Genomic DNA, 15,786 nt, shown 5'->3' with positions numbered 1-15,786 from the left:
GTGTTCACCATTGCACATCTCAGGGAACGGTTTCTCATCTGTTGGGTGTGTCTGCCTTTCAGGAACAGTCTTCACAATTATACGTCACTAATACTTTTAGAAAGCCACCCCAGCTTCTCTCCCAGCGTCTTCCTATTCCAGTAGGTAACCCCTCGCCTAAATCCTGTTGAACTGTTCTCTCAGCCGTACTTCCTCACATGAGCACGTCGCAGTGGATCCCGTGTTGTGCGGCTTTGCTGGTTCTACGTGTCATAGTCTGTATACGTTTCCACGGGTTGCTCTTTTAGTCAATAACGTATCTCAAAAATTCATCTGTTCTGGTCTAGTAACTGTGGTTCACTCTGCAAATTTTGGGTTTTATTTGCATCCCACTTTTTTGTACCCCATTTATTTTCGTATTCTCCTAGCAAGACAGCTCTACAAAGTGTCCTTTTTCTATTTATTGAAACCACTATGACTATCTTAATCTGTAGTAACCATGGAAACACTATAGTTGTGTGGGTTTTTTTAGGATAAGAGAGGTCAAGTAAATGAACTTAAACAAATATAATCAGTCTGTTTACCATTAGTAAGTCTCCTTACTAATGCTGAAAAATCACGGCCGTTACTTCACACCTTAAGAGGTCACTGGCAGTCAATTTTAAATGGTAGTGACAATTGTCACACAACACAGAGAAAGCACCTCACGCTTCCTTACCTATAAATATCAGTTTTTAAAAATCCGAATATCGTTCATGCACTGAAGATTAGATGGTAATTTATCTTCTTTGTTGTAGAAAATGAACTCGTATCTAGTCTAACTATTCTTCAATATGTTTGTTTTTATATTAACTCCCTTAAGCAATGCTAATATGACCTAGCTATTAAATATTAAAGCAAATTATTATCTTATAAAATTATATCCAAATTCTAGTATTCCCAGGTCAAAAGCTTTAGTAAGTTATTGCCCAATTATGGGAGCTCAAACTCTAATCATATAACCAAGGATAATTGGTTGTATCCAAGTTTCTGTTCATCTTTCGCTTAATTTACAAATTCTAAAAGGTCTCAGTCAGTGGGGAGGGTCTTTGACTAAGTAGTAGCAAATATACCTGAATCTGGGAAAGGAACCTAGACTGAAACACCTCTGACTGGTTGATCGCTGGCCAATCATGCATCCAGGCTCTGCTGTTGAATTTGAAATATGCTGAGTTTTTAAACTGCCATGACAGTAACAGCTGACTCATGAGTAGTTGATAAGTTCTACACTGTGAGCATCTGTAATTTGGGCAGTTATTAAGGATCTTTCTTTCTTTACTTGAGATTGAAAAAAGAGAAAACCGATCTGTTTAGGGAAGCACGACCTATGAGAATCGGCGTAGAGGAGCAAACGCCCACTGTCAGAGTAGACACACCTTCCCTTCGGTCCCCATCCTGCTCAAGGGGCTCATCGATCATCCTCCCATGATGCATCTACGGCACACACCAGATTACAGAGCAGTAAAACAGCCCCAGCGCTAACGATGAGCTTGGCTCACAGTACACAGAGGAGGACTCTCTGCTGGTAGAATGTTCAATTGTGAGGTATCACGGCAGTGAGGGGGTGCGTTTTAAGAAAGAAGCATTTTCTTGACTGTCCTCCAGTGAAAGTGTTAGCTTATTGACCCTCTGGCTACTGTGGCCTGACTGTTATTAGGATGACTGCAAGGCAGCACACGGCATAGAATCCTTGGCCCATCCAGTTCTGTCTTCGTCTGCGTGCAGTTACTCTGTTCTGTGTCTTTTCTACGTTATGACGACTAACACTTTTCCTACACACACTGTGAAGATGTGGACTCAGCCTCGGGCACAGACACAAGGGGCAGCTGGGGTTGCTTAATGGCCTGAGAGGCAAACTCTAAGAAGTCTCCCAGGTGGCCATGGGCCAAGATAGGAATTCACAGCCCCTGAACTAACTACAAAAGACGAAAAGTTGGTTTGTATCTGAATGGGGGCATTTTGTTCGGATCCGCGAGATCAGATGAGCCCAGCAGTTGAGGGCCAGCCATCAGGAAGGTCTCCTGTGCAGACACAGTATCTGTTGTGGCGACGAGCCTCTGCAGTAGGGGCCAGAGCAGGAAAGGAGCACCTTGTGGCTTGAAAGTGTGGCCTTTGAACACAGACACGAAAGAAAACCTGCTTCATTGGGATGTGACCATTTCTGGACAGGTCTCAGACTGTGGCAGCACAGGAGAACCTCAGGCTGACAGCCTCCCAGCACAGGGGCGCCGAGCTCCTGTTGAAGCCTTTGCCACAACAGAGTCGGCCCCACCAGGCTTCAGCTTCCTGGAGTGAGGCTTCTCGTCATTTTCCCCATTAAGATCCTGTAACAAGTTTTCATAATAGCAAATCAAAGTGAGGCTGGTGATGTTGCCCACAATTACAATAGACGTGAAATGGCTTAATTAGTAAAACATTAACTGGCAGGATTCCTATAACTAAAAATGTACATATTTAAGGAGGCTTATTGTAACATTTATACCATTTATTTCATAATATACTAATTCGAATGTAAAAGTGAATGTAAATCACCAGAAATTAACATGCAATGTGAAGAAAAGTCCTTTTATCCTCGGCAACCACAGCGTTTGGCAGATTCGGGAATAAATAATCTTTTGTGGCAAGGGTATGCCTTATCAAACGTGTGCAGATCAGTACTAATTAATGCTAATTAAGGTTTCCTGTCTATCTAGTTGGAAAAACGTCCAAATGTTATGAAATCCAGTTAGTATGCCTATTACGCTAATTGTTTTATATGGGGTGGTTCTTAATTAAAATATGTAAATTGACCTTAATTGCTATATACTAATGGGGGTTCATGTTATCTCACTAAAAGTGACAAGATGGTGAGGAGGGGTACTTAAATGACTAATTCTGATAAATCCTTAACTAAATGACCTTTACTCAAAACTAATTTTAATTGGAAGTTGGCTGAAGTAACAGTTTTCTTCTTTGTTTCTTTTTAGTTTTTAGTAATGTAAGAATGTTACTCTTTTTTGTTAGTAGAAGCTAGGGAAGCTGTTGTGGGTTGTTAATTATACTTAACAAGCCGGTTGGTTTGACAGTTTACTGTTTATAGTTGCCAGGAAGGTATCCATATCCTCGCGTCATTCCTGGGACAGGGAATTCTCAGAGTGAGCTCGTAGCTAGAATCCTATGAGTAGGGTGCCCCGGTTGGTTGGTTAAAACACTTGTTAAAGTTTGATGAGCCAGTAGTACTAATAGGTACTTTTTGGCTGATATACCTTACAATTAACTTTTAGAAAAAAAAAATTTTTCTTTATAATTACTCTTATTAATTAAAATTAAAATTTCATTGGAAATACATGAAATAGACTGAAATGATAGTCTTACATTTTACTGGGCATGTTTTTATTTATTAATTAATTGTAAACAAATTAAAATGTATATGCCCAAAACCAGCATACATGAATTTACACACTTATTTTTTTCACTATGCTAACCTTATAATCACAGAATGTCATTTAAATAAAGCTAACAAATACTTTACTCTTTCATTTGGAACTATTTAATGCTTCACTGCAATTTAAAATGCACTTTAAAATTCTTCTGTAATAACGTGAAGAGGGACTTGGTAACATTGTCATGTGGAAATGAGCATAAAGATCATAGGTTTTCTTTGTCAAATGGAGACTCAGTATCTTCATTCTTTTATCAGGACATCGTGACAAATGTCTCACCCAGAATCATCCGGGGAACCACCTCTGGCCCCATGTACGGCCCTGGACAAAGCTCCTTCCTGAACATCGAGCTCATCAGCGAGAAAACAGCGGCATACTGGTGTCAAAGTATCACTGAGCTCAAGGCTGACTTCCCAGACAATGTGAGTGGATCCAACGTCTAAAACAAAAGAATTGGCATAAGTTGGTGAATGTTTATTTAAACATCAATTCATAGGCTTATAAATATTAATGTGTATAATATATTTTATTAAAGAATCTGCCAGTGGCTTTGCTGATGCATAGAAAGATAAAAAAGAAAGAAAAGCCGAAGAACTCATAAAAATTCGCACACGGGAAGGCTTTGTTATAAATGGGGGCCATGCAGATGGAAGACGTATCTACATAAACAGGGGAGAGAAATGAACTGCTCACTTTATTGAGTCACTTTTTACTATACGTGGCTAGTATTTATGAAGGTGATGACCTTACCAAGAAATTGCAGACTATAAATCATTTTAAATAGAAACCCAAGGCAGAAGCAGAGTAGCTGCTCATATAGTTTATTTCTTTGTTTTCAGTGAGAAATAATTTGCCAAATAATTTTAACACCCTTCATACTAAATGAGCCAATGGTCTTTTATAAAACCCTTTTTTCTTCTAAAGTACCGTGACAAATATTACCGTAAAATCCAGCTTATGTATAATATTTCATGTCCTTGTGGGCTTTTCTATGTTGCTTGTAGGTTTTTGAACCTATAGACAGTATTTTCTCTTCAATAATTGGTTTGAGCTGTCATTAATGTCATTCATTCATTCATCCTCTCTTTCTCTCCTTCTCTCTCTCTCCCTCCCCCTCCTCCCACCTCTCCCACTACATGGACACAAATGTACACATACATCTCTCTCTATATCTCCCTCTTCCCCTCCTTCACCCTCCCTTCCTTCTTTCTGAATGAGCTGGTGGTGAATTGAAGTTTAGATCAATGTGTGTGTATATTTTGTAGAAAATATTTTTTTACATTGATTCATCAGAGATGAATAAGAACACTTCAAGTATTCTAATGATATATTATAATATAATATATATGTATATGTATACACATATGTATATGTATGTATGTATATAATGAAATTTGTGGATGTTTGCCCAAAAACTGATCAAAAAAATCTTACAAGGGCCTATAGACATCACACTGTTGCCTCAGCTAGCAACTGTTGTTTTCTTTTACGAAGCTCCAGATGTTTTGGAGTTCTCTTACCTCGAAACAAAATATAATAATATAGAACATAATTTATCTTCTCCGGTTCAGCCTTTCAGATGTGAAGAGACCTAGAGCCATCTGAAATCTATAGTTTCTGCTTATTAGGTGCTTTTCATTTTCTGGGCTTGATCTTGCAATTCTCTGTGTTGTTGTTGTTTTCCATTATACAATCAAGTCTAAGAACCACCCTGTTGAGATATTTGAATTTTAGAGAACACACATCTTTTGGAAAGCTGTACTCAGAATGACAAGGACAAAAAGGCATGAAAAGAATGTGTTTTTAAGCTCAGTCTACAGTGTTAAGTGCAATGCTAGGTCCTGAACATGCAATAAAATAATAGTGATAATGATAATGTGAACATTTATATAGTATTCACTGTGTAATAGGTATGGTCATAAAAGCTTTATACATTTTAACACTCATTTGATCTTTTGACAACCTTATAAGACAGGCAGGGTCACGTCCCCGTCTCACAGATGAGGAAACCAGGTGCGCAGAGGGCGCGCGCGAGGCCCGCAGCTGCGCAGTGGCAGCGTGCGTCAGCGTGCGTCAGCGTGCGTCAGCGTGCGTCAGCGTGCGTCAGCGTGCGTCAGCGTGCGTCAGCGTGCGTCAGCGTGCGTCGGGCCAGCGTGCGCCAGCGCCCCCGTCCGAGAGCTGTCCTCTCCAGCATCCGCCCACACCACAGCGGTGTTTCTGGCCCTTGCTAGTTCCCTCTCACTTTTAATGTAACATAATGGTACAAAATACAATTTTGCAAATATTGCTTCGGGAGTGTGTAGATGAACCAGTGTATCTGGAGAGAAAAAATCCGTATTCCTGAAAACAGCTCTTGGGGAGGCTTGTCTGGAGCGGGCCAGGGCGCCCCTCCCAGCAGGCAGGAGTCCAGGCCCGAGAAGTGCGGGGCAGACAGGGCCGAGACGGGGCCCAGACGGGGGAGACGGGGCCGAGACGGGGCCGAGACGGGGCCGAGACGGGGCCGAGACGGGGCCGAGACGGGGCCGAGACGGGGCCGAGACGGGGCCAAGACGGCCCTCGCTGGGTGTGTCTGCGGTCGGGTTGGAAGGAGAGACATTTGCATGTTCTTTCCCATCTCCCTAGAAACAGTCTTCTCCTACGGTGCTTTTTCTTCAGAAAAACAAAGCTTTTCTTGTTTCCAATTCTTTCACCGCTTAGATTACACTCATTATTCTCTTCATGTGTTCGCAGAACTAATTTTTAACAGTATTACTCTGCATAAAGGGTGACATTTTAAGTACAGTTACAGCGGCATTCCCATCTGAACCCCTGGCAGGAACGGGTGTCCACCGGGACCCAGCCCCCCGAGAGCAGACTGCCCCCACCACTTTGGCATCACTGATGACAACCCCAGTGAGGGAACGAGAGATGGCGACCCCTCCCTTCTCATGTTCACTGTCACTCGCCCTGGAGTTTTCCAGACCGTCTCCGCTGCCGGCCACCTGTCACGACAGGGTTCGTGCCCGCGCCCTGTGCGGCAGCCTCGCACGGCTCCTCTTCAGAAGACACTGCGCTGGGGCACAGAGCCTGGCTGCTGTCGGTGGCCAGTGCCTCTGTCTGCAGAGAGAGGTGCCAGGGCACAGCTGGGACGCCTCGGGTACAGAGGCATCGAGCTCCCTGAAATACATCGAAGGGCTTGTTCCTCAACTTCCAGAGTTGTACCAAAGCCGACACTGGTACAGACTTCTGCTCAGCTTTCAAGGTTGCTTTTTATTTATCTGTGAATTAAGTTTGGCACATTGATCACTGCAGTGACAATTTATTACTAACTAAGAGAGTTTTTGTTCCCAGGCTGCAGTTTTGCAATGCTTATTATGAAATGTACTGTATAATTAGGGCTTACAAAATCAGCTTTAAGTGGATCCTTTTATTCTCACTGCAGAAGCCTTAGAAATCATGCACTTTAGGCTTGGAAAGAAAATGTTACCTCCTGAAGGACAATACATGCTCCATGTTGCCCAAATGCCCGGAATTAGCCAGCAGAGACTGACAAGTCCTATCCTGCGTAGCAGCTACTGCGGGCTGGGCATGGGACTGGGGACCGGCCGGGCATCAGCTGTGAAGATAGTGCGTGGTGGCTTCGTTAGAGAAACTAATAAAGGAGGGACAATGGATATGGAAATGTATCTCTGTGACGGTGCTCCTCATGTTTGCTGATCCGCTTCCTCAGCTCATTACCGAGAGGTCAGCCCTGCTCACGTGAGGTTGTGTCTCATCAGGGCCTCAGACAGCGCTGTCCTGCCCAGTGGCCTCTGCACGCAGTTCTCTCCCATGGGCCGCGGACACCTGGAGCACCTGGGGAAGCCTATGAGCCTTTGTCTGAAAAATGCTTTTGAATGCAAAAAATCAAATTCATAAGGTTGCAAAGGATTCCGATTATATTAAACTAAAATTCGCAACTATTTTAAAACTGGCACAGTACCACGCACATACTCTTGCATGAGGCGCTGAAGCCGAGGCTGGGGCAGGTGAAGGACCACCGCCCTGTCAGTGGTGGCGGCTCTGAGCGACACCTGCGATGTCAGTAGCAGGCTTCTCTGTGAGTGCTGCTGCAGTTGGCTGCACGCATGGCTGGGGAAATGCTAAGTTTCAGTGGGGGGTGAGTGAAAATAAAGGTCCAATGTTTTCCCATGCATGTCTGTGAATGTGCAGTAGTCTGTCAGGGGTTCCATGGGCCCCAGATGAGAACCTGTGTCCAGTTCCTCTCAGTTGTGGCTGCATGTTAAAACCCTCCGGGGAGCTCGGAAGAGCATGGGGGGCCCTATCCCGCTCTGCCATTGCGGAGATCCTGGCATCGATACAGGTCTGTCTGTGTATAGATATGTATGTTTGTGTGTGCTTTTATAACGTTTATGCATTGATTTGACTGCAGACAACCAGCATCAGTCATGACCGCTGACGTTGATTATTAAACATTTATAAATGTCAGCACTCTTTACCGGGAGCTTCCTGGGTGTGCCAGGAGTTACAGGGTGTATGTATCTGTGGAGCAGAGATTGCCCCCTCAATTCAGGGAGACTTCTGGCTTCTGCTCCCTGTGGTGGGGCCTGAAACCTTCCTGGGGCCACAGCACAGACCCTCTCCTTTGTCTTCCACCTGCCAGGGTCACTGTCCTTCTCAGCAGCAGGTCTGCACATAGTTTGCAAGAGTTCCGGTGTGGGGGGAGGGCAGCTCCAGGACACACATTTTACCCAGGGTGTAAGTGAATACAGAGTAACAGTCACACTATCCGGGCATGAACCGCCTATGGCAGGCTTGTTCTCAGACTGCCCTTCACTTTGTAATGTGTCCTGCTGTCTTTGGGGTAACAACGTCGTCTTCTCGGTTTAGGAGTGTGGCAATACTGTACCTGTGGAGAGAGACCCTGGGGAGGACGAGGACGCGTGGAATTGAGACTCTTTGTTGTGAACCAGCTCAGTAGAGATGCAGTGGAAACTGTTCATGAATTTTATGTGTTTGCTACATAGCCTGGCCATGTCATAAATGAAAACGAAGTTTACATCCCAACACCAACAAGATGTGTTCAGCGGCATCATCTACTTAATATCACTTCAGTGATCGGTCAGTTGGTGTTCTGTTCTGGTGGAGAACACAACTCTCATGCATTCTTCTCTCAAAGTATTAGGGAAACCAAGAGAGAGACGGGCTAGGGTAAAACCTCTTACTCCCCCAATCCCCCATCCCTAAAATAAATCTTTTTTGTCCTGAAAGACCCCTTTAATTTGTTCATTTGAAAATAATCTTGGAAATAAGCACCACTATTTTGTCAGAGGCTTAAAAGTAGAAGGTAATATGAAGGCAGTTATTTAACATAATATACTACAATTATATGTATTGCATTAACTTTGTTACAAACTGCCTGTCCTATTTTACTTTTTTTTTTTTTGGCTTGCTGATAATGACAACCTTCCCCCATCAGCTTCCTTTTATGATACTAGGGCATTTTATTCTTTTACATCTCACCGTACAAGTAATATGCCAAAGATCTATTTTTCGCAAGGAACTAATTTCACATTTTCCTGTTAGGTCTTCTAAGATATTTACCTGACATTATTCTCTTTAGTTTTTATGATAGTTTTTTAAAAAAATAAACACTGAACAATACTGTTTAAAACGTTTGTATTTTTATACTCTAATAATTGTTTTCCCTTTTTAACCATTATTTATGTTCGGATAATTGATTCTGTTTAAGTAGAATTTAAGGCTGTATTTGCGACTCACCAATATGGTGTAATTACCTGTAAACCGTCCAAAAGAATGGTCTTGGAGGGTGCTAGAACTGAATCACCAGGCAAATAGACATTCTTAAAATATCAAAAATGAGCCCTGGCCGGTTTGACTCAGTGGTTAGAGCATCAGCCTGTGGACCAAAGAGTCATAGGTTTGATTTCCAGTTCAGGGCACATACCTGGGTTGCAGATTCTATCCCCAGCCCCGGTAAGGGTTGTGTTGGAGGCAACCAATCAATGTGTCTCTCTCACATTGATGTTTCTCTTTCTGTTTCTCTCCCCACCTCCCTCCCTTCCACTCTAGCTAAAAATAAATAGAAAAATAGCCTCAGATGAGGATTAACAACAAAATATCATAAATGAGGTAAACTTTGATACAACAAACATGTATACAGTGAACCTACTAATTTACTTAGAATTGTACTCTGGGATTATGTTTTCATTTTAAGAACCAAAGTTACACTAGAATGAGGGCCATTTAGGTAAGAATATGTATTAATACAAGCAACTTATGATGATCCATTTCAATAGCAGATAGGGAGGAATTGATTAATGAAATTCATCAGTAAAGATGCAGCAATATTTTTATGAGTCTCTTCTACTTTTCTAGCAAGACTACATTTCATAGCCACTAAGAAAGAAAAGAAAAGACACAAATAAAGAAAGGAAGAAAAAGAAAAACACATGTCATTTGGCAACGAGCCTTCTCCCAAGGCAAGCCCTGAGTCTATGGGAAGCAAAAATTGACAAAAGGTTTTATGAATCCAAAATATACTAACTCATTCATTTTGTATGGCCATTTGCAGGAAGCCGACTTACATTCCTGTGAGCTGTCTTACAGTAACCCTGCAAAGAAGGCATTGCTGTCACTCCCATTTCCTGCTAGAATATGACCTCTAGATGAAGGGAGATAACTTCCCAAGGAGATTTCTCAGACTGGAAGGGGTAGAATTTCTAATTAGCAGCAGAACGTATAGCATATACACATTCACACAAGAAAAAGGTTACATTAGGCTTCCGAGGACTTAGGAATGCCCACGTACGGTTCACTGTTTATCTTTGCCTGGATTTTCTCCCCCTTCTGGTGGAGGTACTAATGAGCAGAGACATGGGAAAGGTAGTCAGCCAGAGGGGCGAGAATTCAAGGCCTAGATAATTCACAAACTGGAAAATGAGCTCCCAGCTAATCGAGACTGGGCTGTAAATGGGACAGGGAGAATGTATGCTTCCCTGGGACTGGCCTCAGTAGCATCGTGCCTAATCCAAGGGGGGTATTTGTGAGTTTCACAGTTGGCTATTTTTTTTCACCCTTTGAAATTTTTTTTCCTGAACTAATTATCCATTGTGTACACGAAGCAAAGAAATAACTTACCATTAAAGTCATTTTTCAGGTGAATATTTCACTTTTCATGTTGTTAAAATGCCTAGAGTATTAATAAAGAATGAGTTAATTTTGTTAATATGCGATTTGGGGGGAGTTTCTGATCTATATACTGATCAAACAAAAGGACATTTTTTGGTAAGATTTTATTCATGCAAATTTTAGGAAAGTAACTTGATTGACTAATTTTTCCATAACAAATAATTTCATTTAACTTTGTGCATTTTGAATTTTTTATTTTATTTTTTTATCAACACATCCTCTAAAACCCCCGATATTTAAATGACCAGTGACTGTTTCATGCTTGATTGAGTTTAAACTGTAAATTTAGTTATGGCTCTAGGGTTACAAGGTTGGGGGGAGATGTCTTAATATAGGAAATGAACACATTTGAAGACTCAAAAAGCTATGTGTGCAAATGTTTTGTAATGAATTATTAGAAACAGTGCTGAGATCAACTGCAGTAGTGACATGTAACACTACAGCAGTAATAGTGTTGTTACCCAGACTGTAATTCCACCTGGGTAATTCACACGTCATGAACTTTCACACCTACTACTCAACTCCAGGCTTTTGGGTCGTGTCTTACGACTCAGAGTTTTCCTCATGTCTGCTGAACATGTTCCAAGACCTTCCAGATTCAAACTGAGACGGCCAGGAGAGATGCCACGTGGTTAGACTGTGACCTTGGTATGCAGGCAGGACTTCAAGTGAGGGTGTAGAAAAAGCCAGGAGAGATTGCCACTCCCACACGAACCACCAGAACGAGTCAGATAAACTGCAAAATCAGATTTTGAAAAGCCTATCAGGGATCTGAGAATACAAATTAACCCAAATGAACTCAATTCCAGAAAGCCATTAGCTCTTTTTGGGAGAGAGACTCATGACTGCTTTCTTCCCCTGAGAAATGGTGGCGGGGAGGAAGTCACCATGGAGAAACCAGGACGATTTTCAAGTAAGTTGAATGGATGTGTTTGGAGTGGGCGAAGTGTGCGCACCCCACGAAGGCCAGGCGGAGACCTGGTCAGCCTGCAGCAACCGCGTCTTGCAGCCTGTCACTGAGTCCGCCAGCTGGGGCGGACCGCAGAGCGGAGACCTCCGGAGGGTGAGCAGGCCTCCGTCCCGCGGCAGAGGCCCGCGGAAGGCTCAATGAGTAACCCTTTGGAAACATCAAGAAACAATTAGTTCTGGGGGCTCATTTCTAAGGCCCTGTTTCATGTAGACTCTGGCAAAGACTCCTAAGCCTGCTCTACTCTGCACTCTTCCTTTCTTTTTCCCTCTCTAACCCCTCGGCTTCGATTTTTCTACGTTCTCAACAAGACCGGCTCGCACATGGGCAGTTTTCACAGACACAGAACAGAAACGAGCATTTTGATGAGAGGACCGCTGGGGGGAAGGGTGGTCACAGTCTGTCAGTCACACGTGTAATTGTCTGCATGGACGTCTTCACGCCTGCAGACTGTGGCGCGGGTGTTCTGGGGCTGTGCCCTGGGCCTGGCCTCTCTAGGCGTCTCCTTCATAGATGGCATCACATTATATTCAGGTTCCTGTGGAAGTGGGGGTCTTTCGAATTTCCAGTAATCTATGAAAATCAGCCATACAGATGAAGGACACATGCCAGTCAAGGTTTTTTTTTTAAAGAAAACTATCAAAATACTTTGTTTAAATTATTATTTTTATTTTTTATTGATTGATTTTAGAGAGAGGAAGGAAGAGAGAGATGGAAACATCAATGAGAGAGAACATCGATTGGCCGCTTCCTGCACGCCCCTCACTGGGGATTTGGCCCACAACCTGGACATGAGCCCTGAATAGGAATCAAACCGACAACCTCTTGGTATGTGAGTCAATGTTCAACCACTGACCCATACCGGCCAGGCTAAATTATTATTCTTATTTAAGAATCCATGTTCCTTAGGCCATGTTGGCTGAGTTTTAGAAACAGATGACCAAGTCTGTCCAAAGTCAGTGGGGGACTGACTCCACAGAATAGCTCACTCTAGACTTCTCCAAGGCTGTTATCCTGTGTCCACAGTTCTAACAGAGGAACTTCTAGCCACCTTTGTGATTTCCCGAGTATAGTAAGATTTTCTCCCAATCGCCCCTTAGAGAGCAACCTGTTGAGAGCAGGAAAAGCATGGGCCATGGTTAGCATTCTCAATAACCACAGCTGAATTGTTCATCTAGCGCTGTCGAATGCCAGAGTCTGAATTACCAGCTGTTGAGCATCCTCTGGCCCCGTCTGCTTATTGACTAAGGAGAGAAAGGAAGGTTAGAGACATAGGTCCCAATGCTGTGCCAACTGGTCATCAATTTGTCCACAATGAATCAGCACAACCATGCCTTTCTGCCTGAACAGATGTTTCCGGTTATTGTAACCTTCGCACCCCCAAGGAGAACACTCCAAAGAGCACAGTGTTAAAAGCCCAAATGCACACCCTTTGGAGTCATGCATTGCCAGCGTCTATTAGTCAGAATGTCATAATTAGTGATGACTAAGTCACTGCTAATAACCACCTGGGATTGTGCCCTTGCTATGCGGAGTGACAGACACACTGATCTCAGATACTCATCGCAGTCTTACTCAGGAGGTGTCACTGTCCTCGCTACACAGACTGATTCTAAAAACAAAGAAGGAGTGGACCAAGATAAAGGGCTAGAAATTACCAAAACCAGAAACTGAACTCCAGAAGTCTCCGTCTGTCCAGCACACAGCATGTTACTGTAACAGCATCTACCTACTCAGGCCTCCTGACCTAAAACAAAAACAAAACAATGAGGAAGAAAAAGGAAAAAGAAAACAGATCACTATGATAGATATTGCTTTCTAGTCAGGATTAAGGTAGACAAATAGATGCTAAATTTATTTCTTATATAACATCTCTGCCAATAGATTGTTGATTTACTAAATCTTAAGAAGTATACAAGTTTTTAGGTATGATATAAAATTATATGTAAAAAAAGCATTATAAAGCATATAGATTTTCCCAATCATACACGTAATATAACTGTATTTTCCTCATTAACTCAGATTTATCAAGATGTATATCATGTTACACTGATTAATAGTTTGAGCTAAACAGTAACATTTCTCTGTACAGTTATAAAGGCTACATGATCATTTGTATTAATTTTACCAAAATTATTATCTCAAGAGCCAACATAAACCTATACAATTTTCAAATTGATATCTAATGTTTGCTTCTAAAAATGATTGTTATTTTACTACTTAAGCTCTTAAATTTTTTTCTGAGCTGATATTTTGATGTCATTTGCACTCCTGGAAATTTTTCTAAATACTTTAAAGCTTTTAGTACCCTATTCACCCAATATTTGTTAACAAAACGAGCCACTTCCTCGATCCCGTTACTGCAGCGTGTTAGCCGGAGCCACAGGCTGCCAGGGAAGACCTCCCTCGCCGGCACGCACGCCAGCACGCGGCACCCACACACGCCCGACACGGTTTTAAGTACTTGCTGAAGTCTGAGCAACATGTTCATTTTCAAGTTGTATGAATCATGCATTTGTGTTATCAGGTTACTTTTCGAAGGTTTTTGTTGTCCTGCTTTTAGCTGCCCTTTCTTGGCTGGTTGATGGGACGCAGGCTCATGGCCACCTGCCAGGACAGTCTCCCTTGTCACGTGCCACTCAGGCTCGGGGTCCGAGATGCCCCCATGTGCATGGAACCCAGTGCCTTCCAACTCCGCTGCCTGGCTTAGTCGCTTGACTTGGCATATTTGTTGACTGTCACTTTTCGAATTTATTATTATTATTTTTGTATGTAGCATCTGAAGAAGGCCTTTCCAAAATCACTCCAAGTAACTGATTGGGAGGCTGCAGTTTGGCTGCAGGCAGGGAAGGTGGGAATGGGAGCAGATCGTGGTGTGTCCAGGACCAAGTGAATAAATGCTGAGCCAGGGGCTGGGGGATACGGTCTTGCCAGCCTTGTCGCCAACGATAGGAGCTTGGGCAAGTCACAGTTTGGTCTATGAAAAGGAGGTTGGGCGATGTTACACAGACAGTGATTTGATGGATGGATTTCTCCCGTGGCCGTGAAATCACTTCGTAGCCTGTGCCTGGCGCGGTAGCAGCGTGTGCTGCTGTGCGCACTGAATGGTGGCAGACAGAGCTCCACGTGCGCACTTCGCCATTGTTTGGGGCAGTTGTGAGTCGCACGAAAGAGAAGCCAGTGGGAGCTCACACTCGGAACATACGAGATCACGGCGGAGGTGAACGCACACCATTTCCCGCCCCCGCCCCTGTCCGCCGTGCGTGCGATGAAATGGTCTGAGAATGACAGAATTTCTGTGTTCTGAGGTTCTTCCCCTACGGGCTGAGTGGGCAAAGGGACAAGATTAATATCTATGTCTGGAAAAATTATTTGAGACAGAGGTACGTTTTCAGAGAGAGACTGTTTTCTCTCTGCTCCATTGGACAAGAAAGCTTTCTCTTCTGTGAGGTTAACCGTGGGAAAGACCGCTGCAGGTGGGGGACCCTGGGCAGAGCCAGGCTGGAGCGCGCGGCCGGTTTTCCCAGCTGGACGCGTCCCACTGTACTCAGGCTCGAAGGGCAGGCCAAGGGTTTTGATCAGCTGGGAAATTATTTTGGACTGGGTTGTGTTTTCTTAGTGATTTCCTAGAACAGATGATGGGAGTGTTACATTGTTGCTTGTATGTGCTGATGGTGCAGATCTCCGGGCACCCAAAGTGTCAGCCACTTGGCCAAGCAGAAGGAGGGGTAGGTTTGTGGTGACCCGGAGATAATAATCAGGACAGGGAAAATCAAAGATATTTCTGTCTAATTCTCAAGATTTCTCATACCAGAAAGCATATCTCTTGCATGGACATATCAACTAATAGATATTTAACTTCAAAAACAAATGAAGGACACATCCATGGCTATATGCCTTCCTTTTGCACCATGGTATCTGCAGTTTATGGTTATTGATAGAAATTTTCCAAAAAAGAAAAGAAAAAACTTCCTTGAGGGTTAAATAGGAAATATTGCAGGATTGAAACAACTCTATTCATGTGTTACGTGCTGTAGAAAGCGGGCACCCTTCCACCTGAGTCTGAAATCTCAGCCACGGAATTTACAGACATTACACATAGAAAAGTAACTCAAAACAGCCTCAGTGGCCGGAGCAGTAGCACCTGCTGGAGCTCGTCCTGTTTCCTCAGTCTTTCATCAGTGCTGG

General features: G+C 43.2%; 1 protein-coding gene across 1 annotated transcript in view; it reads left to right on the top strand.

The window, feature by feature from the left end:
- The window catches only part of DPYD (dihydropyrimidine dehydrogenase), a 587,465-nt gene that overhangs the window by 353,748 nt on the left and 217,931 nt on the right, over positions 1-15,786 (top strand). Inside the window, exon 14 of the mRNA XM_036272711.1 lies at positions 3,698-3,862. Within this exon, the coding sequence (XP_036128604.1) occupies positions 3,698-3,862 (165 nt within the window). The remainder of the gene's footprint in view (positions 1-3,697; positions 3,863-15,786) is intronic.

This window comes from Molossus molossus, unplaced genomic scaffold, assembly GCF_014108415.1.
Source record: "Molossus molossus isolate mMolMol1 unplaced genomic scaffold, mMolMol1.p scaffold_m16_p_20, whole genome shotgun sequence".
NCBI classification, from domain to species: Eukaryota; Metazoa; Chordata; class Mammalia; order Chiroptera; family Molossidae; genus Molossus; species Molossus molossus.
This window is presented reverse-complemented; position numbering and strand designations above follow the sequence as displayed.